The 26,357-nt window shown below is 42.6% G+C and overlaps 1 protein-coding gene across 4 annotated transcripts; it reads right to left on the bottom strand.

The window, feature by feature from the left end:
- Positions 1-37: 37 nt before the first annotated feature.
- LOC135518018 (mediator of RNA polymerase II transcription subunit 15-like) lies at positions 38-23,521 on the bottom strand. Of its 4 annotated transcripts, none has more exons than XM_064942835.1 (18): positions 23,414-23,521; positions 21,522-21,609; positions 21,329-21,380; positions 21,191-21,217; positions 20,924-21,079; positions 9,554-9,879; positions 9,087-9,362; positions 8,733-8,843; positions 6,175-6,285; positions 4,450-4,574; positions 4,191-4,321; positions 2,189-2,323; positions 2,039-2,102; positions 1,873-1,939; positions 1,508-1,668; positions 1,109-1,275; positions 737-835; positions 38-489 (listed from the first exon to the last, which is right to left on the bottom strand). In XM_064942835.1, exons 1-18 carry the CDS (start codon positions 23,479-23,481, stop codon positions 353-355), a joined length of 2,301 nt encoding a protein of 766 aa, XP_064798907.1. In that variant the 5' UTR covers positions 23,482-23,521; the 3' UTR covers positions 38-352. The 4 variants fall into 4 exon arrangements, with proteins under 4 accessions (XP_064798907.1, XP_064798908.1, XP_064798909.1 ...); XM_064942836.1 differs by having other exon boundaries at positions 4,191-4,318; XM_064942837.1 differs by having other exon boundaries at positions 9,554-9,876.
- Positions 23,522-26,357: the final 2,836 nt, after the last annotated feature.

Raw genomic sequence — 26,357 nt, 5'->3', positions numbered from 1 at the left:
AAGGATGATGGGGATGGATCTGGTTAATGAAAACAGGTGAGCAGAAAAGTATTTATTCTTGATAACAAAAAGACAAATTCCCTTACGAGCACATATACACACTTCAAAGCTTTACACAGAAAAGTGTTTAGTTATTGGTTATACATATTCTCACCTTAGAATTCTTTACAGAACACACCCCAAATGGACTTTCTCATAATACCATTGTGTTGAAGCCTCAACAGCACACCCTAGTGGTGGTAGGGGAGAGCTGGCGTTCCAGGGTGAGGTAGCCCACCCCTTTCAGTTTGCACAGTCTGTGATAAGTTATGTTGTCTCCAGCAGAGGTTTGATGAAGAGGTGAGCCTCTTGTCTACGCTGCAGAAAGACAGGCTTGTCTGACACTCTGGGCCCAAGTATTGAGCAGTGCAGTCACAGAGTGCTTGTCTGGGAGCTGTAGGAGTTTGGAGGTCATGTTTCTGTGAACGTTCTTTAGGAAGGGGTTGGCACCTGGAGAGAAAAACAAAGTGATGCATTAATCAACTAGAAAATGCATGAAACATGAAAAGACTAGCTACTGACATGGCAGTATGGTTAAAAAATTATAATTGTTATTTTGCTGAACATTAAATTTGTTATACATTTTAAACTGTAGGTAATATTGGGCAACATTTCATTACAACCAAAGTTAAAGTTAATTTGACTAAAACAGGCTACATAGTTGAGTATGGGTACAGAGAGAGCCAGTGTGTCTTACCATACACTTGCCCATCGTCTGCCCACTGAGGGCTTTGGTCTGGGTAGTCTGCAGGGATGCTGAGCTGGAGAGGTGGCACACTTGGCAGGTTCTTGTCGTCTGGAAGAGAAAAGCAGAGAATAGCATCAGACATCAATTAACTTTATCTTTGAGGGAGGATAATGTGATTTCCCCCAGCCTTAATTTCTTAACGCCCTAAACCAGGGGTCGGCAACAGGCGGCCCCGTAAGGATTTTAGTCTTGTAAAAATCAGGAATTCAGCTAGAAATTAGTTTAATCTAGGAAATCTGTTCCCACGAATAAAGAGAAACGTGATCGTGTCTCAATGCAACTGTGGCTGGATCTAGTTGCCAACCTCTGCCCTAAACTCACCTAGTTTACAGATTAGATGCACCGTGCCATTGTTACTGCAGAATGAGGGGTCCAGGTTAACCAGGAACTTGGCGTTGAGGCGGGCCACCTCCCCCTGCAGGATGTTGGGGATGGTCTGGCGGTCATCCTCCTCGTGTTTCCTCTTCCGGGCCACGATGGTGGGGCCTCTGTGGAGTGGAGTGGGAGAAAATAGAGATGTGTGTCAGATGACGGTCTGATCCCACTGCTACTGTACTCTTTCACACACTTTCTAAATGCACTGTAGGGAAATGAGGATGGTCTTGTATCAATGATAGAGACGTGGACAGATCTAAAGCAGGGTCGCGCCAAGATGTCAGCCGAAAATTTGTCCACCCTTTAGGGTTTCTGGACATGAAGGAGTGGTTAGGATAAACTCACGTAATTGGAGGCCCGTGGATGGCTGTCATGGCTGGGGCAAAGGTACGGTACAGGGAATGGTTGAAAACAGGAGAGCGGATGTTTGCCATGACGGCATCCAAGAGGGGCTGGCACAGGTACTGCTGCTTGGTGCAGGGCACAGGTGGAGGGGGTGGTGTTGGCTAGAACAAGTTTAGAATAAAGTCTTATTAATAAGCCAAATAGGGAAACATTTAGTGAAATAGTTGCTAGAGTTTTAGGTTCTTTACAACTAATGATTCACTTTCAATGGGTAACCTTTATGAACTCACAACAGAAAGACATTTTGAGAACCAAAGAGCAATATAACAGCACAAAGATTTTCACCATGATTGAAAAACGCTTACCACAGCCATATCATTCTTCAGTTTCTCCAGTGCTATTTCACACTTCTGTAAGGTCCTGAGAGGACACCTGCAAGTCAGGGAGAGGAGATATGTTCTATAACCATTGTTAAGACCAACATGGATGGGCATTGACACACTCATAAGCAACACACTTGTATTATTTTACCTTGTGCTGGGGTCAGTGAGAATGTTCAGCAGGCTCTTCATCTTACTCAGGTCCTTTTTCCTATCTGTTGGGAACACAAACTCCCTTTAGTGAGTGGGAACAGAAGAGAGTGGACATAAAAGTAAGAAAGAGCATGGCATGAGTGTATACCTTCGTTTTTGTCTATCTTGTTGATCATCCTGCGCAGCGGCTCAATGTATTTGGAAAGCTGTTTGAGTTTCTCCATGTACTGTTGGTCCTCCAGTTGAGAGGCCCCGACTGGACTTATCACTGAACTGGGGTTCCCTACACACCACCAGACAACCACATGGGACAACAATCAGAATAATAATATACAGGTTATGTCCGAAGTTAACATACACCTTAGCCAAATACATTTAAACTCAGTTTCACAATTCCTGACATTTAATCCTAGTAAAAATTCCCTGTCTTCAGTCAGGATAATCACTTTATTTTAAGAATGTGAAATGTCAGAATAATAGCAGAGAAAATGTGTTTTTTTCAGCTTTTTATTTCTTTCATCACATTCCCAGTGGGTCAGAAGTTTACATGCACTCAATTAGTATTTGGTAGTATTGTCTTTAAAATTGTTTAACTTGGGTAAAATGTTTTGAGTAGCCTTCCACAAGCTTCCCACAATAAAGTTGGGTGAGTTTTGGCCCATTCCTCCTGACAGAGCTGGTGTAACTCATTCAGGTGTGTAGGCCTCCTTGCTCGCACAAGCCTTTTCAGTTCTGCCCACAAATTGTCTATAGGATCGAGGTCAGGGCTTTCTGATGGCCACTCCAATACCTTGACTTTGTTGTCCTTAAGCCATTTTGCCACAACTTTGGAAGTATGCTTGGGGTCATTGTCTGTTTGGAAGACCCATTTGCGACCAAGCTTTAACTTCCTGACTGATGTCTTCAGATGTTGCTTCAATATAGCCACATCATTTTCCTACCTCATGATGCCATCTATTTTGTGAATTAAACCAGTCCCTCCTGCAGCAAAGCACCCCCACAACATGATGCTGCTACCCCCGTGCTTCACGATTGGGATGGTGTTCTTCGGCTTGCAAGCCTCCCCCTTTTTCCTCCAAACATAACGATGGTCATTATGGCCAAACAGTTCCATTTTTTTCAGACCAGAGGACATTTCTCCAAAAAGTACGATCTTTGTCCCCATGTGCAGTTGCAAACCGTTGTCTGGCTTTTTTATGGCGGTTTTGGAGCAGTGGCTTCTTCCTTGCTGAGCGGCCTTTCAAGTTATGTCAATATAGGACTCGTTTTACTGTGCATATAGATACTTTTGTACATGTTTCCTCCAGCATCTTCACAAGGTCCTTTGCCGTTCTCAGATTGGTGCGAAAAGTGCAAATCAAAGTATGTTAATCTCTAGGAGATGGAACGCGTCTCCTTACTGAGCGGTATGACAGCTGCGTGTTCCCATGGTGTTTATACTTGCGTGCTATTGTTTGTACAGATTAACGTGGTACCTTCAGGCGTTTGGAAATTGCTCCCAAGGATTAACCAGGTCTACAATTTTTTTTTATTCTCCCATGATGTCAAGCATACACTGAGTTTGAAGGTAGGCTTTGAAATACATCGACAGGTACACTTCCAATTGACTCAAATTATGTCAATTAGCCTATCAGAAGCTTCTAAAGCCATGACATCATTTTCTGGAATATACCAAGCTGTTTAAAGGCACAGTCAACTTAGTGTATGTAAACTTCTGACCCACTGGATTTGTGAAAAACAGTGAATAAGTAAAATAATCTGTCTAAACAATTGTTGGAAAAATGACTTGTGTCATGCACAAAGTAGATGTCCTAAATGACTTGCCAAAACTATAGTTTGTTAACAAGAAATTTGTGGAGTGGTTGAAAAACGAGTTTTAATCTCCAACATAAGTGTATGTAAACTTCCGACTTCAACTGTACATTCAATATGTGTATACATATACAGGGGCACTGAGAATGGGTTTGATTGGGCTTCCAATATTTGGCATAACAGGCAAATGGGAAACTAAAGAAGCTCCATACAAATCAACATCTTACATAAAGATAATTAAGAATGTCAACTTTAGTAAGGAAAACAATCATAGGTGAGTTATGAGGCTTACGGGCTTAGAACCGCACCTCTGCTCCAGTGAGGAGTTGGGACAGTACCTGGAGTGTTGAGAGGTCCTGGGGAGGGGACACCATAGTTCTGCGGGGTGCGTGCGGTGGCTGGGCTATGTGAGGGCTGGGGGGATGGGCTAGGCTGGAAGCCCCCCGGCGACGGTGTGGGACCAGAACTGCTGTGAAGAAACACAATACAGGGTCACAGTTGACACCAGAGAATTTCATTTCAAGACTACACCTGAAATAAAACTTTCAAATGCCATATTCCAGTCAATAAGAGAGTGAGCATGCCAACTTTGATCACCTGACTGAGTTTGGCTGGGAGGATGGGGGCTGTGGCGATGGCTGTGGCTGGGGAGGGGGGGGCATGGACTGGGGTGTCTGCACCTGTACCGGCGAGGGCGATGACATCATCTGGTGCTGCTGCACCTTTGGAGGAGGTAAAAAAAGGGAGCTCACATCAGAGGAACCCAAGCAACTGTTCAGCTGGTTGGAAGCTGCATCACATTACCATCCAACCTTAATAGCAGGGGGAAAAACCTGCTTCAAGCCATTACGCCGATCAGGGCCTGAGTGCCTACTGAGGAAGATGGGAAGAAAATATAATTGAGTGTCTTATTGGTACTTACCAAACAACAATGAATACTGGCCAGATGCCCTAATACTTAGCAAAATAATACACTACATTTCCAACAAAATCTACAGGCTTACTAGAGCTGGGCAATATGGACAAAAATACATATTGCGATAAATTGACCAGTTGTTTGCGATATTGATAAATCATTACGAAATTATTATTTTGTGGGGAGGTGCTAGAATTGGCGATATGTACAAAAAGTCATTGTGATAAATGTAACTATTTTGCTGGATAATAATAAATACAACTATTAAAAAAAAGATGTCATGGACAATTACTTTACATTAGCGGTAGGACTCTAGACAAATTTCTTCCAGTACCCAGTAAGACAATAGATGGTAGCTTATGATTAAAAAAATAAGGTATTTCATCTAACATATCCAGGGAATGCATGATTGTTATTTTGATATGCAACCTATCAAAATAGAATCCAATTTAGTTTGAGCCTATCAGATTTAATTTGGCCTCTTTGTGCACATCGGACTACAGGCTAAATATGATATTGTTGCCAGGTAGACTAATTAATGAATCTATCAGTAAATGTAGGCTAATGATCTACAAAAACTTTCCAGCGCTAGGCCTAGGCTACTTGATGTAGGCCTATTCACTGCAAATTGCGCGCTCCACTCTTCGGGCGCATCGAAACCATACTAGGCTTACAGCCTACTTCAGTTATAAAGTGGTGCAATGAACTCAGTATTAAGAGGTGAAGAATAAATTATATACTCACAGAAAGCTGTGACACTCTTCTCTGGAACTGGAACAGTAGTTGCTTTGAAAACGGTATTTTTCCCGCAATTGCATTTTGAGAAACGGTCATATACTTGTGCTTCTCAGAAAGCATCTCTCCCTCCTCCGTGCACACAGTGGGGAGAGGGAGTGGCTCGCTCACAGCAGCCAACAGCAAAACAGGGACAGGCAAATACTTTCATAGCAGATAATGCATAGGCTATTACTGTGGGGAAAAAATGGTTTCAGAGCCATCTACAGGAACATTGTGTAGCAAAATCACAAAAAATGACAGAGGTACACAAAATGCTTCGGTAAGAGGAAGGCAATGTCGGTAATTTTGGGTTTATTGTCCCAGCTCTAAGGCCTACCCTTCATGGGTTCCAAATCAGAACCTGCTTGTAGAAGGTACAACTCTCTTTTCATGAATCAACTACATACTGAGCATGAGAACAGACATTCACTATCAGATCTAATTCCAATGGTCTGTGTAAGGTGCAGGAGAGGTGGTTTGGGTAAAGTGGGGAGGAGATTAGAGGGCTGCACTGAAGGGTAAGAGTTGGCATAAGGAAGCACACCAGAGGGACATGGTTTTAGGAGAGGTGGTCACCATAGATGTCAGGGTCAGAGTACTGCCTGGTCACTCTACCCTGGCGTAAATACCTGTGGTAACTGCTGTCCTCCCACGGCAGCAGAGTTTGGAGGTATGGCGGGGTTCGGGGCAGCGCGGGGCAACCGGGGCGGAATTTGCATCCCAAGGCGGGGCATCATCATCTTGGAGGAGGACAGAGGGGACAACAGACATGTCACAAGCAAAACAAGAAATGCAATGCATCAGCGGAGATGAGGCGCCTGCATGCACAACGCATATGCACAACGCATATGCAAGCAAGCACCCAGGATCAACACTTGTAAGGTACACAAGAACAAACATACACGTACACACACTCATTGACACACATGCACGCACACTCATTCACACAGTAACTGTTAGTCATATCTTTAACTCTGGTGTGAGACACACAGCCAGGCAGTGTTCCCATGACAACAGTGACGAGGCCTTCCACAGCCAGTGGGAACATGCTCCCTCTTTATTCACAAGGCCAAACTATACAGTGTGTTTGACAATTATTTAAATGGATTAGCGAAGTACAGAAGATAAACATCTGTCAAATGACTACAAATAACAGATAATAATTTTTGGTAATCTAGTATAACTAGCTTTAAGTATTTTAAATGACCGCCAATGGTGGAACCCCATTGTTCCCCCCAGTAAGAAGCTTGGCAGTGATTTCCCAACCGTGTCTATTGGTCAATTGGATGAGATGGTGGGGGTCCTTTAATAATTGATGATGCCATGTCTTTGCATCTAAGAGTAGCGCTAGTAGATATAGCAGCTGAGTTAAAGGATATATTTGGTTTGCAGGACAGAGTAGGCATGCATTTATAGCATTCATTGCACGAACAGCACACATGCATGAAGGGGGAACAAGACATTCTAAAGTAGGTCTGAGGTATAATAAAGAGACATCCTCTGGGAGAGAAACTTTCATTTCTCTCAGCAGCCCACCCATGGGTTTCATTCTGACAACATTTCAATAGGGAGGAGAATTAGCGTTGGGGTGAAGAGGTCTCCATTAATTCTAGTTTGGTAGAGAAAGAAGGGATGGGGAAGTGTCCTGTGGAAATGAATCCTAGCTCTATCACTCTTTTGCCGGGAAGCGATAAGATGAGTACCAAGCCTATCAGGAAATTCTCAAAAAGCACCATACAGTGCTTTCAGAAAGTAATCATGCCCTTTATTCAACATTTTGTTGCATTTCAGCCTGAATTCTAAATAGATTAAATATATTACTCTACACACAATAATGACAAAGTGAAAACATGTTTAGACATTTTAGCAAATGTATTGAACATTTTATACCAACATATCTAATTTACATAAATAAGTATTCACACCTGAGTCAATACTTTGTATAAGCAGCTTTGGCAGAGATTACAATGTAAAAGTGTAACTCGGGCACTCAGGAACATTGATCCACCATCTAAAGTGTAATGAATAAATTCACCATGCTCAAAGGATATTCAATGTATTTTATATTTTTATCCAATTACCAATAGGTTCCCTTCTTTGTGAGGCATTGGGAAACCTCCCTGGCCTTTGTGGTTGAATCAGTGTTTGAAATTCACTGCTCGACTACCCCACACATACAGATAATTGTATGTGTGGGGTAGAGATGAGGTAGTCATTCAAAAATCATGTTAAAGAATATTATTGCACACAGAGTGAGTCCATGCAACTTATTATGTGACTTGTTAAGCAAATTATTACTCTTGAACGTATTTAGGCTTGCCATAACGAAGGGGTTGTATACTTATTGACTCGAGACATTTCAGCTTTTCATTTTCTATTCATTCGTAAAAATGTCAATAAACATAATTCCAGTTTGACATTATGGGGTATTGCGTGTAGGCCAGTGATAAAAAAATATACATTTATTCCATTTTAAATTCAAGCCATTCAAAAATAAAATGTGGAAAGCACAAGGGGTGTGAATCTTTTGAAGGCACTGTACATGCAAATGACAACCAACTAAATTGATTCCCTGGGTTACATAGGAGATTCATCATTCTGTTCAAACCAAAGAACCCCTGAGCCATTAAGCAGAAAATTTGCCATTATATGAATCGATGCAAACTTAAGTCTCTCTAGCTAATGCTATGTGATATAACAACCACTACTACCTTCTGGTTATGGCAACAGCTTAAGTATGACAACAGGCAACACAAAAAACGAAATATGGTCAAAACAGTACTGCCAAGCAAAAAGGCACTAACTGCTCATTTCGTCAAAAAATGTGTTAATAATGTCATTACTAATGTCATAATGTCATTACTACATTAAATGCTTAATAATGTGGACAAATATCCTGCCTCTATTGTATTGTGTTTTGGAGAAAAGAATGGGGGTCATGTTAGCAGTAACTGCATAAAGTTACTGTGAGACCAAGGTAAATAAAAGCAATTTTTCTCAGTTCCACACTATGAGCAGGTAATGCCTTTTTGCTTGGTAGGGCAGCGTAGAGTTTGCGACCCAAAATTCAATCAACCCTGTCGTCACTCCAAACTGGTAAATCTGAAAACATGCACTCACTCCAGGCCAGGCTCAGTGACCAGTGGCAGTCAATCAGTCCCACCACACCAGCTTGCAGTGCTCTTACCTGGCCAGGTACAGCTGCCGCTAGCTGGGCCTGAGCCGCCGCCTGTTGGGCTTGCTGCGCTGCCTGCTGGGCCTGCTGCTGCTGTTGCTGCTGCTGCTGCAATGCTCTAGCCTGGCCACACACAAAGCACACACACATACAAAGAACACACGGCACATACACACACATAGGGAAGCAAGCAAGCAGAGGGGTGTGTAAACAAGTTACTGGAATATAATGTGTTTTCCCAGATACTATAGATTATCAATTTAGAGTGGACAACAAAGAGTCACCACTATTCTACAGAGATTTAACTACTCTGTAGTTAAACTAACTTTAACTTAATCTTTTTCAATAACACCACCTCTGCTTTACCTGCAAGGCTTGGATCTTGAGCTGCTGCTGTTGCTGCTGCTGCTGCTGCTGACTGAGCGAGCTGATGGGCACATGCTGTGTGGGGGCCATCTGCCCAGCCAGAGACTGGGGCACCATGCCCTGCTGCTGCTGGGAGTGGGGGGGCAGCTGGGTCGGCTGGGGCTGAGACTGAACCTGTTGCTGCTGTTGTTGCTGGACCATGTGCTGGATGGACTGTGCATGCTGCTGTTGGAGTTGTAACTGAATCTGCTGTTGCTGGTGCCTTGATGGGTGCATCTGAAGACAGATGGGGGAGGGTGTGTAAATACTTAAGATGGAGATTAACTTAAACCCCAAAAATATTTTGTCGTCATGTCATACTTGTTTACCAAAAGATAAACCAATTCAACTGCCTTCTTGCATGTCTCGGTTTGCTTTTAATTGTACATCCTAGGCAGGCTATCATGGCAGGGCTTTTAAGCTTATACCTGGTTCTGTTGTTGCTGGTTTTGGGCCTGCTGCTGCTGCTGGTTTTGGTGCTGCTGTTGGAGCTGTTGGTTCTGATGGTGTTGCTGCTGTAATTGTTGCAGCTTCATCTGCTGCTGGACCTGAAACTGCTGCTGTTGTATGGCTGTCTGTTGTTGCATTGCTGTCTGCTGCTGCTGCTGCTGCATGGCCGTCTGTTGCTGTTGTTGCATGGCTGTCTGTTGCTGCTGTGCCTGGAACTGCTGGAACTGGATGGACTGTTGCTGGGCCTGCTGCTGGGCCTGCTGCTGGGCAATCTGCTGCATCTGCATCTGCCCTGGACCTCCTACTACAGGGAGGATGTGGACAAAACAGACATCCTCCAGTTGAAAACTTGGGGAAAGCCCTGGAGGAAAAGCCCTACACCGGAGCACACAGAAATAAGAGGCTGGAGCAGTGCATGTAAGCCGAGTTGGGCAGTTGGACACTCTGTTCATCTCACAGAGCTCTCCACGTCTTTTCCCACGCTCCAGTCAAACTGTGCCCGCTCAGCTCCCACTCATCTCCGCTCACATGCTCTGAGCCTCACGGAGGACACAGAAATATGAGTTTGGAGGTCCCCGATACAAAATCAAAATGTCATGACTGGTAAGCTATTGATCCAATTGTTTCTGTGTGCTAACAGACAGAATTCAAATAAGTAAGGGATAATCAATGAGGCGTTCTATGGAAAATATTGAATGATGTGGAAGGTGTGTTCCTCATTTCAAAGTTGCATCGTACTGCAGCACCACCTGCAGGATGCCTCGGTATGGTACAGCATGTTACAGTGCATGACGTCATAGTATTTTACTGTCAGCCATTGTTGCAGTTAATGCCCTTAATGCTTGTTGAAGCCACCAGAGGGCATCTTTGAGGGAGTCTTCATGAAGCTTGTTGGCGCTTGCTTTCTTTCCTAAATAATCCTACAGAGGTCCATGCAGGCCAGACATTTTGATTGCTATACCCTATATCTGAAAGAGCATAACAAGTTAATTTTGTTGACATGAAGCAACCATAGCCTCAGCTACTATAGCACAGAGAAATACATGCTATTCTGTTCTTTTGAAATAAATTGTCTTAGTATTGTTTTTTTAATGACCTTAAAATATTAATGGATTACTTTGTGATTGTGTATATTAAATGTATTTATAGACTGGCAGCTATTGGTAGGCTACTTGTTGAGTCCTGGATATTCTACTGTTAATATGCATAGCGCACAGCAGACCTTCATGGCACTTTGATGATATGCTCAGTAAGTTGTCTTTTATGATATTTATCTTAATGTAGGCCTACTACTTGAGTGTAAAATACACATATTTCAGTAAATTCAGGGACAGGTGGGTTTAAGGTTTTTAATTGAATAAGGTTATTGAAATGACATGGAGCTGTAAGCCTAAGAGTCCTGTTTACTGTAGCTGTTTTTAGTGTAACTTACTTATTGGCATAAAGGCCGACTTCAATATACAGTACATCAATCATTCCTGCATGTCATCACACAGCATACAAGTCATCCATGTACTTAAATAAGGGACCCTTGAATATTTAAACAATTAATAAACCGCAACATGTGGCTAAAGCGATTGAATGCACGATCGCATTTGACTGTTTTTAATATTGGCTATACTAGAGACTAAAACATTTAGTTTGATTGATTATAATTTGTTTGTAAAGTATTATTGTATTTGATGTGCTGTTTATACTGTTAGAAATGTAGCTTAACTAAATTGATTCATATTATGGTGTTTCTATTCCAAGAAAAACAAAAATGCATTTTACATTAGCCTATGTAGGCCTCAGGGTTTCCTTTAGGACAATATGGCGCTGTACGACCGGTCGAGAGTAGGTCTAGGCTACTAAGTGACTGGAAGAGAAGAGCAAAATAATCCTAACATTTGGACAGCCTAATTGTAGGCTAACTAATATCCAAATGGAGATATGATTGATTTATCAAGACCAGTCCCCATGCATGTCTAAAAGCAGCGTGAAACGGTGCAGAAATAGTTGACCACACGTGGGTAGGCTATTGCTTCAAATCCTATTATAACAGTTGGATGACTTTGGGTGTTTTAGTATGCAACAATTTGTTGCTTTCAATTGCATTAGCCTACTTTATTCCACTATTTCTCTCATTCAGTGATTTATTCCCATAGTAATTCGTTATGGATCCATCCAGATGTGGTTAGAAAACAGTGCATGTGGTGGGCTATGCAAAGAGATGGGTGAAGTGACATGCCTCGCAGACATCCATTAATACATTTAAAAAGTCCCTAAACTCAGCAAGAGTATTGTCCTGCTGATAGCCCATCAAGGGTGGATGTCTTCTTATGTATTCAAATTTATTGGAAAGGCTGCTAAACCATTTACACCTGGCCCACAGCGTTATTACGTACTTACACTCTTCATCATCCTCATCAATCAGCTCATTAAAATTCAAGTGTAATACATTTTGTCACTCCCGTTCAACAACTCCAAATCACTTTTGCATGTGCTCCAAAGGGATAACATGATATAGGTTCATTAAATAATCCAAAGGAAAAATGTGACTATTTATTAGCCTTGTGGATATACAGTACACCTACTCATTCAAGTTGTATTTTCACTATTTTCTACATTGTAGAATAATAGTGAAGGCATCAAAACTATGAAATAACACATATGTATTCATGTAGTAACCAAAACAAAAAAAAGTGTTAAATCAAAATAGATTTTAGATTCTTCAAAGTAGTCACCCTTCACCCTGATGACAGCTTTGCACTCTTGGAATTCTCTCAACCAGCCATCCCCTCTGAAGCCATTCTTCTGGGATATAAGAGTGCAGTGAGATACCCTATGGGTTGGACGATACTTTTCTCGTCAATCATCTTGAAAAAAATGTATTCTAACAAATTGAAAATCAACCGAAGTCCGCCTTTAAATGCTTTATCTAAATGTTGAAAGTGCGTGGGCAACGGAGAGAAACAAAATAGTGCAGTTTGAGGCCATGTGGCGTAGAGTGATACAGGCGCTGGAGATGGGGGTGTGAGTAGGTGGGTCTGGGCAAGTGTGATGTAGTTGTCGTTTGTATGTGCCAAGGCTATATGACTACACCATCAACTTGTTTATTTAGCAGACATCACTTGCTGCTTATATTCAGTCAACAGATATTTTCACTTAGAATAAAACCTTAGTTTAACAACAGTTCCAGTAAGTAATATGCTACAGTCCAGTTTCAGCTTCTTCTGTTGAAGTAGAGACAAAAAAATGAGTATTTTTTCAGGTGTGCGTGTGGGACAGAGAAATAGCAAATCACCCTCATCATTCAGTTAAATCAAATTTAATTTAAGTCATGCACAATTATCAGTTTCAATTTGGTTTATATCACCAAATCATTGACAGCAGTCATTCAGGTAGACACACATTAGCGCCTTGGGACCAGAAAGCATAATCAGCACTCTATCTCCCACTTGCGGTGGTCTGAAGCAATGAAGCAGTGGCGCAGGGTAACATACTAAACCACAAATTACCTTTAAGTCCCACGGCATAATCTCGAAAGTTAATTGAGGAACCACTTACCTTCCACGGGGTTGAATTATTTTCCAGAGAACGCGAAGAGCCCCGAGTTGATTATCCCTTTTATACCATGGCTATAATTTAAAGTGGAACTCGCAGCATTTTAGCAACACAAAATCTTGTTAAAATCTGTTCATACACACCCCCGGGAAGAATATTACATTTTCAGACAAGCGAGAATTTAAATAAATTCATTTTCATAAATCCATAGAATGTTTGGGAACAAAGTATAGCATTTGTGAAAATTATATAGCAATATAGAGTGGTAAAGCGGCCGTGCGTTTGGGCAATTAATAGACACTGCAGAAAATAAAACCTAAAAAAATATCTGACTTGTCCAAGACCGGAGTCTAAGCAAACTGGTGCGCTATAGCCAATCTGAATTACAGTACTCCTTTATGCAAATAACCCATTTGCCAAACGGACCCAATATCTTTCACTTTGAAGTGGACTGTATTTACAGGCAGTAGCAACAGCTACACAACATACACCTGAATAGATTTCACAGTCCTATTGATCAAACAACCATGAAAAGTTAGGCTCTCTCCCTCAGTTGCCTATGCACATCAACAAGATCAACAACTAATGCTAGCCAGAGAGAGATTAGCTCAAATCTAGAGGGGACATTAGATAAACCCTCTCAAATGTTTTCAGCTAGTTGGCCGTCAAAATCTCACAGATAAACAATGGGGAATAGTAGCGTGGAATAGTCGCCTGCTCGTCCTGCAGCTTGATTGCCAATGCATGCTTGTCCCAACCCACATTTTGACAACTGAATGGGAACTTGCCAGCCCACCCATTTGATCAATACCAAATACATTTGATTGACAACTAAGAGATATGCCTACTGTTGTGACGACCCTCCCACTCTGTCTGCCGAATTCTTTCTCTTTACTTTTTATTTTCCTTAATAGGATGTCGGTGGACAGAGCCGGGAGGGTCGTCAGCGATATGGGACACACCTGGGCTCGGGTGTGTCTCAGGATAAATGCACCTCTTCCCCAGTCTCTCTCCATGCAGACACAAATTTTGGTTGTGGCATTTTTGTGGCTGTTTGCGTTGGCTCCTTTCAATAACCCTCATTATCACATGTATGCAAGAAACCACTCACTTACACCACTGACTACACACACCATTGTTAATTATATTTAGTTTACTTTAGTTATATAAATATATTTTGTTATTCCCCATCTCCACGTTGTCTCCTTGTTTGTTACCTGCTTTTAGCCGGTTCGTGACAAGTGGGGGGGCTTGTCCGGGATTTCATAAAGTTGGTTCATAGACATTTTGGTGTATAGCACTTTGTTGCATTATGAAGGTCTAATACTAGTGTAATTTGGCTTACTAGCTTACTACATCTTGTTTTAGTTGTAATGTTTGGTGCCCAGTACTGGTTGCCTTTGTTTTGTTGGTTGGTAAACTTGCCACTGCAGTGGATAGTTTGTTGTGTGCTGCATTGGAGAAAGTACATTGGGGAAGCTCCATATATATCTCCTCTCTCTTCTGTGGTGCCCAGTGTGATTGTCATCTGGTTGTGGTCTGATGTGCTTGTATTTTCTGTTGACTATGGCGTCTTACATAGACGAGTTCATTCGCTTTCCATCAGAGGAAATGTTAGAATTATGTACTAAAGAACAGCTGTTGAAAGTTGCTGAACACTACAAGGTTGAAAATAGTGATAAACATCAAATTCTATTAGGTTGATATTGAAGGCCAATCTGATGGAGTGGTATTCTTGAAGTTACCACTGGGGCAGCCTCTGCTGAGGACTCGCTGTCTCCCCGTATCATTACAATAACCGCGCCATCGGTTAGTCCTAGTAGTCTTCTTTTTGAACTGCTTCAGTTACAGTTAGAGCATGATTGTGTAAAGTATGAAAAGGAATTGGCGTTTAAACCGGATTTGGAGCGTGCTAAATTCAAGCTGCAACAAGAGTGGTTAGAGTTGGTTAGGGAAGGAAAGCTCTCAGGGGAGAGTTTGCTCTGGGAAGGTGACCCAGATTTACCTAGGGGTCATTCCTATTTTGGTCGTGCCCCGGACACATTTGATATTGTTGGGAACTTATGGTTGTTGCCTCAATTTAATGAAAAGGACCCTGAGACATTCTTTTCGTTGTTTGAGCGTGTTGCTGACGCGAGGTGTTGGCCTGATTCTAACCGCACTTTAATGTTGCAGTGTGTGCTGACTGGTAAAGCGCAGGATGCAATGTCCAGCTCTTAGTGTTGCCAACAGTGTCAGTTATGATAAGGTTAATTTACGAATTGGTTCCTGAGGCTTACAGCCAACGATTTAGAACTTTAAAAAGGGATGATACAGACTCATGTTGAGTTTGCACAAGTATTATCGCTGGTGTTCCACCTCTGCAGTTATGACTTTCCAAGAGCTGTGTGATCTGATTATGTTAGAGCATTTAAAGGACACAATCACTGATCGTATAGCCACGTACATTAACGAACGAAAAGTAAAGACTGTTGCTGAAGCTGCGGTTTTGGCGGACGAGTATGTTTTGACTCACAAGTGTCTTTGCAGAGCCGCGTATTTGGAGTGAGTGGGAGCGTTCGGAGCGATTTGGACATTGCTCACCGAGATACTTTGGTCACGGGCAGTTTCAGTGAACTAGGAGCCTGACTCCCGTGGTAAAGCTGACTTTGGTCAAGAGTTTCACTACTGTCAAGGTTCAGGTCATTGGAAAAACGAATGTCCGGTTCTCAGGGCTAGGGGTAAATTCAGTACATGTGCTTACGTTAAATATAAGCCTACGGCGTTAGCTGCGCCTGTTCCAAATCAGTTCATTCCTGACACCATGTCTCATGCCCAGGGGCATGTGAAAGTCCATATTGACACAGACTATTTACATTTCATTACAGAGGGGTGTGTCTGTCAGGAAGTAAGAACCTAGTGCCAGTGAAGATCCTGAGACACAGGTGCCTCTGAATTGTTTGTGTTGGAATCTGTGTTACCTTTCTCTGCTGAGACTGATTCAGGGAATAGTGTTCTAATTAGGGGAATAGGTTTGAACACTGTCAGTTCCATTGCATGAACTGATGTTGGATTGTGGACTGGTTAAAGGTGAGGTTGTTGTGGCGGTTTGTTCTTTGTTGCCTATTGAGGGTATCGACGTTATCCTGGGGAATAAGTTGGCTGGTGAGCGTGTATGGCCTAGTGGTTTCCACTAAGCCGTCATTTGTAGGGATTCCTAATGAGAGTGCGCAGAGTTTCCCAGAGGTGTTCTTTGCGTGTGCAGTGACGCGTTCTATGAGCCGTGGCGACCTGGTCACTGCGCCGGCTTACGAGAATACAACAAAGTCTGTCACTGCTTTCCCTGTTATCCAGTTCTGTATCCCGCACCGATCTAATGAATGCGCAACGGGATTGACCCCACATTAGAAGAGTTGCGTGACCAAATTGTGCCTGTGGAACAGTTGGGAGATGTCGCCCATGGCTATTTTCTCCAATGGTATTTATTTTACCTTTATTTAACTAGGCAAGTCAGTTAAGAATTCTTATTTTCAATGACGGTCTAGGAACAGTGGGTTAACTGCCTGTTCAGGGGCAGAACCACAGATTTGTACCTTGTCAGCTCGGGAGTTTGAATTTGCAAACTTCCGGTTACTAGTCCAACACTAACCACAAGGCTACCCTGCCGCCCCAATGGTATGTTCTGATTAGAAAGTGGGTGTCTCATGGTAGTTGTTTTTCGTGAGTTGGTGTTGATGAATTCCCACAATGACATTGCTGGACATATGGGTGTGAGAAGAACCTACAATCGCATATTAAGACATTTCTTTTGGCCTTGGTTAAAGAGGGAAAACTGTTTCCTATTCCTGTACTCAGCCAACCTTTTGAGTATCTGATTATTGACGTTTGGTCCTCTGCCTCGTTCTAAAAAGGGTAGTAGTTACCTGTTCACTGTGATGTCAGACCACTAGGTTTCCTGCTGCATATCCTCTCCGGTGTATCACGACTAAGTCTGTGTTAAAAGCTTTGACTCAGTTTCTCTCACTGTTTGGAATCCCTAAGGTCATTCAGAGAGAACAATGATCTAATTTCACCTCCAATCTGTTTGGTCAGGTTCTCCAACAGCTCCATATTAAACACAATTTGTCTAATGCCTATCACGCGCAAAGTCAAGGAGCACTTTCCATCAAACACTTAAGTCTTTGTTGAGAGCTTATTGTACGGAGATGGATAAGGATTGGGAGGGGTTGCCTTGGTTACTGTTAGCCGCTAGGTAGGTTTCACAGGAGAGCACGGGTTTCAGTCCTAATGACCTTGTGTTTGGACATAAGGTGCGTGGACTTCTATCTGTTCTCCAGGATGACTGGAAGTCCCTTCAGTCCCTGTTTATTGTATGTGTGTGATTTCCGGTGACACCTGTACGCCGCTAGTGAAATTGCTAAAGAGAAGCTGTCATCTTCACAGGAGAGGATGAAGGGCATATTTGATCAGCGAACTGAGCCTCGTCACTTTCGTCCATGTGACCAGGTTCTTGCTCTGCTGCCAATTGTTGGTTCTCCTTTTCAAGCCAAGTTTCAAGGTCCATATACGGTGGTACGCTAGTACACTGAGAAAAACTATCTAGTTGCCACTCCAGAATGGAGAAAAGCACACCAACTGTGCCATGTAAATTTGTTAACCCTCTGAGACTGAACAGTGGGAGTCAACAGGACGGTAAACCTGTTATGTTGGCCGATACCGTTATTTCCCTGGGTTCTTGTCATGCTTGGTTCGTGCATGAGGAGGAAGATGTTCCTGGTCCTGATTTGTAGATTGAAAAATTCAGAGACACTGGATATTTTAGACAGCCTTCTCGCTCATCTACCTGTTGATGGGCGGAAAGAGATGGTTGGTCTGATTCTGAGATTTCCATGTTTGTTTTCTGATACACCTACACGTACAAACTTAATAGAACATGATATTGACATTGGAGATGCTGACCCCATTCGTCAGCGGTTCTATAGAGTTTCTTTAGAGAAACTGTGTTGTCTGGATGCTGAGGTCAGGTACATGCAGGAAAGGCAGAGCCTTTCTCCAGTTGGGTTTCTCCCTGTATCTTATGAGTTTCGGCCTGTGTAATGCACCTGCCACTTTTCAGCGACTTATGAACAGGGTTGTCTCCGGTCTGGCCGGGTGCGCTCTTTATCTGGACAATGTAGTGATATATGCAGATACTTGGGAGGAACATCTGTCCCGTATTCAAGCCTTGTTCAAGCTCCAGGTCGCCTCACGATCAATCTGGCTAAATGTGAGTTTGCTCAGGCGACCGTTACATAGCTTGGAAAGGTGGTTGGGCAGGGTGAAGTGCGCCCTGTTTGGGCTAAAGTGGTAGCTATTGATGCTTTTCCACCATCAACTACTAAAAAGGAATTGATGCATTTCTTGGGAATGATTGGTTATTACTGTAGTTTTTATTGGAACTTTTCTACTGTGGTCGCTCCCTTGACAGTGTTTTATTTTGTGTCTGGTATTGTCCTGTTCTGTCGCTCCGGTCTGTTCCCTTTTGGTCTCATTTTATTTCCTCTTAAAGGTTACTTCCTGTTCAAAGGTTGCTGAGGTCTGGGGAGGACGAGGTTGGCTGGGGCAAAAGGACGCAAAGGCTGGATTAATTTGCTGTGTGACTGGTATGGTGTTCCGGGGTCTTTGTTGGACCCTGGTTTTATTGGGGGGGGGACAACCCTCCCACTGTCTGCCGAATTCTCTTTGCTTTTGTTTTCCTTAATAGGATGTCGGTGGGCGGAGCCAGGAGGGTCGTCAGCGAAATGGGACACCTGGGCTCGGGTGTCCCAGGAAAAATGCACCTCTTCCCAATCCATTGAGACTCTCGCCATGCAGACACAGAATTTGGCTGTGGCACTTTTGTGGCTGTTTTTGGTGTTTACACCTTTCAACACCCCTCATTATCACATTTATGCACGCCACCACTCACACTACTGATTACTGATTACACACACCATTGTTAATTATATTTAGGTTACTTTACTTAAATACATATATTTTGTTCCCCATCTCCACGTTGTCTCCTTGTTTGTTACGTGCTCTGAGCCGGTTCGTGACACTGTGGATAAGTCGTTCTAAGTTCAGCTTAAATAGCTAGCAAAGCGATTCACATTTCTTGCTAGCTAACCAAATGCCACCTGCACCTCTAGCTGTACCTACCCAAAAACAATGAGTCAGTCACTCACCCACTCCTCCAATGACATGACATCCTCCTAGAAACTAGCTAATGTTAGGCTTTGTGATTTTTAGCTAGCTACAAAAATAAATATGCTAGCCCAGGGGTGTCAAACTCCATCAGTGAACAGGCCATATTGAAAAAACAATGAATTTGCGGGCTAGACATAGCTTCTTTGTATTTTTTTTACGTGCAACTTCGACCCAAACTGGCCAAAATATGGCCCTTCATAATGTCCACTTATGTACATAGGATGCCGTACATAGCATTTTGACTTATTTAAACAAAAGATAAATAATATTTGTCCAGCTTTGCTGCTATGCCTGCAGGTGTTCATAATGTTGTGACCCTAATCAAAAAGTATTTAATTACTCCAAATAACAACCTATCTATAGGTTGTTGCAAGATTTAAACTTAACATGGATTTCAAATTTTTTGTACTGCATGAATCCCCGGTGCGATTGAAGGCAGCATTGCTGTATGGTGCACTTAAAATGTATTGTAGTTGTGTAGCCAGCCTAGGCAACTGATTAATATGTTGCTGTAATAGGCCTGCATATTTCTACTTTGCAAGGTGTTTTGTTGCAGGTTTAGTTTTGTCATTCATTGTCCAGCTTTAAAAACCGAAACCAGACTGCAACATTTTAGCAGCCAAGCTAGGACTGTGTCATGTGTCTGTCTGTACAGTTTCCCTGTGCTGTAGGCTCTAAATGGGACACACCAAAGCAGCACAGTTGAATTTGAATTTAGTGATGCAAGCACATCAGCCTGTAGTTTCATAAAGTAGATGACTGTTGACTCCTTTATACTAGCTTGTGTGCCCTAGTTGGCCCACAGGCTTTGTTTGTTACACATGTGAGCTAACCTATTATCCACCTTATGACTGACTTGTGATCATTGCCCTTGCTAGTGTGATTGTAGTTACATTTGTCCATTTCTGTTCAAAATATTGAGTCATTGAAACAAACGGTGAGCCCCGATTGTGTGGAGGCAGTAAACAATGTACCAGGCCATCTGATTTACAACCTGATAGCAATATTTTTTGGACTACCAGGTATTGGTGAATTATATTAATCATGTATTGAACTGCATCCATCTATTCCGCCAACAATGCCTTACTGTATGTCATGGAATTTTTTGTCAAATATAACCTATTTTTAAAACCTCTTAAAGTTGGTTTTGAAGCATAAACTGGGGATTTTATTGACTATGATTGTTTGTCTCATATCTGCAAAGTATATAGTTAAAATGCTGTCAGTTCCACTTTAACACATTTGCCGAAAGAAATGTTAATTTGCAGGTAGAAATGTGTTCAACATCCACTGAAGTAGCTAGCAAGTTTACTAGATAGCTACAGTAGTTGCCTTGCCAACCAAACAGACTTGCTAGTTTAGCTAACCAAACCATCAGTCCAAGCCTGCTATTATGAAAATCTAATTCAATAATACCAATGTTTTAAATTAAACTTTTGCTTTCATAAGCAGCTCGAACATGTGAATTCTACCGTACGTTATAGTGATAATGCAGGCTCTAGAATGCCCTTCAAGCCAATCAGAAACAAGCATTCAACAACACCATGGTATAAACATGAAATAAAGTGAGAAAATTAAATAGCTTCAGAGGTACTCACTCGATTGAGGATTTCCAGCCACTCCTGCCATGGCATGCTGACTCATTTGCATCTGCCCCATTCCACCCATGGGCGCACCAGGTGGCCGAGGCCCCATACCGATGCCCCCTGGAACCCCTGGAACACCTGGGAGATTGGTCAGGGCATTCATGGGATCTGGAAGAGGGGAGGCAATGTGTACATTTACACATGTGCAGTGGCATATGTAGATATTCTTCTGAAAGTATTTTAGTAACGGAGAACATGTTTTGCAAAATAATAACACACCAGGACCACCTCCTTGCGCCTTTTTATCTGCAAAACAAAAAAATGTCCATTACGTGACTTGACAGATTAGCCGTCTTGAAAAATATGAATGTGAGCTAGACATACATAGTAGATAGAAAAAGTATGTGGGGTACGTACGAATGTCTCTGAAATGAATGATCAACCTTGCTACCAGGGACAAGTATTCTTCCTGTTCAGAAGTAAACAATAACACACTTAGATGAGAGATGGCCATTATTTACCAATAATTCCAGTTACTCATATACAATGTTAGAGTTTGATGATCCATGATGAGTTTACTAGGTGTGTGTAAATTAAACCGTTCACTCACTCTAGATTTGGCTTTGACATAGACATGGTTCTCCATATCATTGCTGGACTTCGTGTGTGCAGTCCCAGCCTTTCTCATCGCCTCTTCACTGAAAGAGAAGAAGCGATTCAGATAGATTGCCTGCTGTATTTTGCTAGCACACATGTCAATGATATTCGTTACATTCCTGGCAGATAAAGTGCATTTTATTCCAAGTGAGGCCAAGCAGGAATGTCACTGGGGTCTGTGTTGTAGCGAGCATCTTGCTAACTAACATTAACTAACGTTAGCTGGCTACATAGTAGGGGAGGATCCAGGAGCATGGATTTTGTGGGGACAGTCGAGTGTTAAAAGGCTACAGAGACAAGTGGGAACAACAGGAACTTATGTTATGAGTGTGGGGATTTACTTCCGCTACCTAAGCTGCAGGAGATATTCTTCTGTTTTTAGCTGTGAGGAAGAGGAAAAAGAGGAAGGTGTTCAAGAGAATGAGGAAAGCAGAGGTTGAATTTGATGAAGATGGCAATAGAAAAGGAGATAGGGGGTGAAGAAGACTGGTGCCAAGTCGAGTGCTGGAGGTGAAATGGAAGTGAGCGATGGCGAGTTAAGTGAAGTAGAAGGTGTGGTGTAGTGGTTGGAGCCTGAGGTCTGCATCGATGGACATGAAAACGAATGGTCCAGTAGGAGTGAGATTTGTCCTTTTGGTGGATCCATTTGTGGTTTCAGGTTGGGTGGGAAATGATTTGAGTCAGTGATGGTAACACATAGTGGGCTTGAAACATTTGTGTGCATTTCTTCCAACCAGAGAGAGCAGGCACTACGCGTCACGCAACTATACTGTTACAGGTGTCAAACTTATGGGCACGTGGCAGCAGTGTGTAGGAGGTTAGTTCCTAGGTGTGAGAAGTGTGCAGAAAATCATGATACAAAGGAATGTGTAGTATTGGGAAAATAATTGGTATGTGCTAATTGTAGGAGTGGACATGGTGCCGGAGATCAGAAGTGTCCGGTGCAAGAGAGGCGGGTTGAGGTTACCAGGGTTAGAGTAGTGCAGAGGGTGTCGTATGCTGAGGCAGTGAAAGATGTAGCGGAAGATGGATCCAGGGTGAGGGATACTGAGACAATCCCTGCTAATTAATAGTAGATCTGTGCCAGCACAGAGGGATAGGTCAATGAGTGAAATGCTTCAGTAAGCTTGGATTCTTAGCGTTCATAGCTATGGTTACCAACTGTACAGCAGAGAAGTATGTGTGAATACGAGATTTGACTCCAGGAGAGTTACAGTGTGTGTTGAGGTCCTGTCCTCGCAGGTCATTGTCCTGGGGTAGGGCCAGATAGGGTTAAATCGTGTAATAGGGTGGTGGGTTTTAATGAGTGTAGGTTTTACCCCCCCCCCCCCCCATTTTGTGCATCAAATTATAATGGATTTATATCCCAATCTAGTTGGTGGGGGTAATGCAAGTCACATTGGATGCCAACCGCCGATAAACCTCTCCGAATAAATTACATAGTAAGCGAAGCAAAGACAGCGAAGACTATAGTAACTAGCTAGTTTAACTAACCATTAGCTGAAAGCCAAAATAGCTAAACGTCTCAAAACTTCTCGGGAAAAACACTCTAATTAGCTAGGTCTTTATGGCAAATACGGACAAATGCAGCTAACTACATCTACCCCGATTAAGCTTGGTTTACGGCCTCATAACAAGCATGTTTCATAGCTAGCTGGCTAGTAACCAGAGGAGCCGCCAATGGGCTGATCCATAAAGCCAACTAGCGGCTGCCCCGGCTAGCTGCTAACTCGTTAGCGCTGACTGAAGTTGTGGTGAGCTAGCTAGCCACTGTAGTGATAATAGCGGAGTAACTAAAATATCACAACGTTTACAAACAATATTAATAAAACAGAATTGTCTCACATTTGTGCAACAACTTTCTGTCGGAATGCAGGGCTTCTCCAATCGCTATCTGGTCCTGGGACCTCCATTGCAGAGTCTTCTTCTTCGTGTAAATTTCCGGGAGACAAGACGCTGTGTTGCGTATTGCTGCCTTTCACAGGTCGGAGTGCGGATTGCACATTTTGGTCACTGGGGAATCGGGAAATCTTAAATTTCTCTACCATCTAACCTTGCACCTATACACTATCCACAAAACCCACCACCCCATCCCAATACTTGGACCTAAATGGTGGTGCCAGGCTGTCGACCTGGGATGATGGAACCCCTTCTCTCAACTTCCTGTAGATCTTATGCACTAAAACCTCTCACACCCAAAATATTTATCTGCTGCTGCAACCTTGGAGAGGAAATGGCGCAACCTTGCTCACCATAACAATACATTGTTTTATTAGACACGTTTAATAAAAGATTGACGTTTCAGCCTTCAATGGCCTTCTTCAGAATAATAACAAAGGGAAAGAACAAGTTCATATAGGGCATAGGGAAGGCCATTAGGGGAAAACTATGCTGCTGCAACTACCACAGCTATCTCCTGTGATTCCCACTCCATCAGTACAGTGCAGTTGATCACCATGGCTATAAACAGAAGAAATCCAACCTTACTAAACCTTACTCATCAGGCCTACTCACTGGGGGGGCTCCCAGTCTAATCACTCACGCTTGGGCTATCCTCTACTCTCTTCGATGCCTCAGCATAGGAAACTTACTGCCACACTCAAACTCTGGCGGTCTCAACCTGTCTCTCTTTCTCACAGGGCACTTCAGATCCCCAGCTGCATGGGTGCACCCACAGTTGACACACAGTGCTTTCTCTATCCTAACTGTACACTACCTCTATGTCCTCCTGCACATCTCTCACATCTTCGGGTCTCCCATTTTTTTTTTTTACCTTTATTTAACTAGGCAAGTGAGTTAAGAACAAATTCTTATTTTCAATGACAGCCTAGGAACAGTGGGTTAACTGCCTGTTCAGTGGCAGAAAGACAGATTTGTGCCTTGTCAGCTCGGGGATTTGGAACCTTCCAGTTACTAGCCCAACGCTCTAACCACTAGGCTACCCTGCCGCCCTTCTACACATTGCTCCAACATGTCCGAATCCTTGACACCCAAAGCACCGTAGAGGTTTCATAGCAGAATAGCAACTACAACCTAACCTGACCTCATCAGATAGAAACTCTGTGTCAAAAATCTACAAAACAGACAGTTTATTCTCAGTCTCGCCATTGCCACTGAGTCTATGGATCACCAAACGGTGGGCGTCACAAACACCAGGAATGTTATTTTTCCTTTGAGCCACCTCTACACTCAACGCTAACCCACTGAACACCCCTTTGAGCGGTGCCCTGTTCACATTTTCATAAATTCATAGAATGTTTGTGAATGACGTATAGTAAGACATTTGTGAACATTCTATAGCAATATAGAGTGGTATAGGGGCGTTTGGGAAATTAATTAAATGACATGATTCATCATGGCAACAGGAGAAAAAAGGTCTCAAACCTCCTCCTTCACCCCAGCTGAGTTAGAAATATCAATGAATGTGTATGCAAGAAAAAAAGCAATACAGTAGCAGCAGCAAAAGAACATGAGCTGGCATGGCAAACAAATCGCCTTTATCTTGAGTGTTCCACTTATTCAACATATTTATGGTGTGTGTGTGTGTGTGTGTGTGTGTGTGTGTGTGTGTGTGTGTGTGTGTGTGTGTGTGTGTGTGTGTGTGTGTGTGTGTGTGTGCGTGTGCGTGTGCGTGTGTGTGTGTGTGTTTTAATATTTATGCAGGAGCAACCCAACAAGCACAAAACGTACTTGGCAGCAACTGAAGATGAAATATAAAAATATACTCCAACCAGGTAAGGTATAATTTCATTACAAGCAATTGTGATGTTGTTTAGCCTACCCTACCTAATTAAACATCATTCAGTGGCTACATTCAACATGTGATATTTAAGTAGTTAGTGAAATTTTCAAAGCAAAAAAAAAAAAAGTAGCATTTTCAGCCATCCAGAGTGAAGGAAAAACATCCAACAAGTGCTCAGCATATGTGGGAACTCCTTCAAGACTGTTGTAAAAGAATTCCAGGTGAAGCTGGTTGAGAGAATGCCAAGAGTGTGGAAAGCTGTTATTAAGGTAAAGGGTGGCTACTTTGAAGCATCTCAAATATAATATATATTTTGGTTTGTTTAACACTTTTATCGATACTAATCGAGTGTATGTAAACTTCTGACCCACTGGGAATGTTTCACATTCTTAAAATAAAGTGGTGATCCTACCTGACCTAAGACAGGGCATTTTTACTAGGATTAAATGTCAGGAATTGTGAAAAACTGAGTTTAAATGTATTTGGCTAAGGTGTATGTAAACTTCCCACTTCAACTGTATATATATATACACACACACACACACACACACACACACACAGATTGTATAGAAAATTAGGAACACCTTCCTAATATTAAGTTGCACCCCCTTTTGCCCTCAGTATAGCTTCAAGTTGTCAAGGCATGGACTCTACAAGGTGTCGAAAGCATTCCACAGGGATGCTGGACCACATGGACGCCACTGTTTCCCACAGTTGTGTCAAGTTGGCTGGATATGCTTTGGGTAGTGGACCATTCTTGAGTCACACTGTAAACTGGTGAGCATGAAAAACCCAGCAGCGTTGCAGTGACTGCCACCTACTACCATACCTTGTTCAAAGGCACTTAAATCTTTTGTCTTGCCCATTCACCCTCTGAGTGTCACACATACACAATCCATTTCTCAATAATTAAATATCCATCTTTAACCTGTCTCCTCCCCTTCTCCTACACTGATTGAAGTGGATTTAACAGGTTACATAAATAAGTGATCATAGCTTCCACCTGGATTCACCTGGTCAGTCTGTCATGGAAAGAGCAGGTGTTTT

This window comes from Oncorhynchus masou, chromosome 28 (assembly GCF_036934945.1).
Source record: "Oncorhynchus masou masou isolate Uvic2021 chromosome 28, UVic_Omas_1.1, whole genome shotgun sequence".
In the NCBI taxonomy this organism is placed as follows: domain Eukaryota; kingdom Metazoa; phylum Chordata; class Actinopteri; order Salmoniformes; family Salmonidae; genus Oncorhynchus; species Oncorhynchus masou.
The sequence above is the reverse complement of the archived record's forward strand: the minus strand, read 5'-3'. Positions and strand labels throughout refer to the sequence as shown.